Source organism: Chiloscyllium plagiosum, unplaced genomic scaffold, assembly GCF_004010195.1.
Source record: "Chiloscyllium plagiosum isolate BGI_BamShark_2017 unplaced genomic scaffold, ASM401019v2 scaf_22115, whole genome shotgun sequence".
NCBI lineage: Eukaryota > Metazoa > Chordata > Chondrichthyes > Orectolobiformes > Hemiscylliidae > Chiloscyllium > Chiloscyllium plagiosum.
In genome coordinates this window covers 1-1,307 of record NW_025146162.1, presented here as the reverse complement: position 1 = coordinate 1,307, position 1,307 = coordinate 1, and the positions used below count along the sequence as shown (strand labels likewise).

The window sequence follows — 1,307 nt, the reverse complement described above, 5'->3', positions numbered from 1 at the left end:
GGGTGAGGGAGCCCTGCACTGTGGGAGGGTCAGCGCTGAGGGAGCCCCGCACTGTGGGGGAGTGCGCTCCGGGGGCTCACTCTGAAGGATATCGGTGTGGTAGACCCAGTGGGTGTCGTTGAGCCAGTCGACAGTGGAGTCCTCCTGCAGGAGGCGCTCGTAGGTGACCCTCAGGTAGTGCACGTCCTCGGGGTCCACGCCCGAGTTCCAGATGTCGTACAGGACCGCCATCTCCTCGAACTCGCTGCGGGCCTCGAAGCCGCCCCCTGGCGAGGTGGACACGGGGCCTACGCCCTCTCCCGGTTTGGGACGCACTTCGCCAGGCTCCAGCCTCTTCCCACCCGGGGGGGCCTCACCCACGCCCTCGCCACCCGCCTCGGCCGAAGGGCGCCGCCTGCGCCGGCGCTGGGTCCGGGGGTCCTCTCGCGGGGAGGGGACGCTCCCCTGGGGACTGCGGGCCGGCACCACTTCCTCCGGGGCCTCCAGCACAGCTGGGGGCTCGCCGGGACTCTCGGCCGGGAGGGCTTCGGGCCTGCGGGCCGAGGGGACGGGCGCTGGCCGCCGGGGGGAGAGCGGGGGCTTGGCGTAACTGTGCTCCAGGTGGAAGAGGCGCTCGAGCCTGGGACCCTCCCCATCCTCCTCCTCCTCCTCCATCTCCATCTCCTCCTCCTCGGACGGCACGTCCAACTCTGAGGCGGCCTCTCCGATCGTCAGGGCGATGTCAGCCAGGGCGGCCAAGTCCACCCCCTTGTCCGGGGAGGGGGCCGGTGCCGCCGGGAGTGCGGTATTGGCCAACGCCAGCAGCGACGAGGCGCCCAGCTGCTCCTTGAGCCTCAGACACTCTCCCTCGGAGGGAGGCGCTTTGACCAGGGCGGCATGGTCCAGGGGCAGGTTGAGGACGGTGGCGGAGGCAGAGGCGGAGGGAGCCTCTCGAGGGCGCAGGGTGCGCGTCGAGGGCTCCACGGGGGAACGGCAGGCCAGCGCCAACTCCTCCTCGCTCTCCTCCTCCTCCTCCTCCTCCGTCTCAGTCTCCGTCTCTGTCTCCTCGTCCTCCTCCGACAGCGAGAACGACACCCTCTTGGACGACCTCCCGGTCGCCGCGGCACTCCGCGCGTCGCTCCCCTCCGGGCTCCGGCGCTCCGAAACCTCGGAATTCTCCTCGCCCACGGCCGGTGGGGGCGAAGGGACGGGATGCGGGGATCCCGCAAGAACCATGTCCTCCGGCTCTGCAGAGGAAGGAGAGAGGGGTCAGACATGTTCCACAATCGACCTCCAAGACAGAGACAGAGAGGGGGGAAAGGACAGTG

At 70.2% G+C, this 1,307-nt stretch overlaps 1 protein-coding gene across 1 annotated transcript; it reads right to left on the bottom strand.

Annotated features, from left to right (window-relative positions):
• Window positions 1-80: 80 nt before the first annotated feature.
• LOC122545031 (histone-lysine N-methyltransferase SETD1A-like) lies at window positions 81-1,226 on the bottom strand (the record flags this gene model as incomplete). The annotated part of the gene is made up of 1 exon (XM_043684242.1): window positions 81-1,226. A coding segment is annotated over one exon (1,146 nt), but the record flags the coding sequence as incomplete, so codon positions are not given.
• Between the last annotated feature and the right edge of the window lie 81 nt (window positions 1,227-1,307).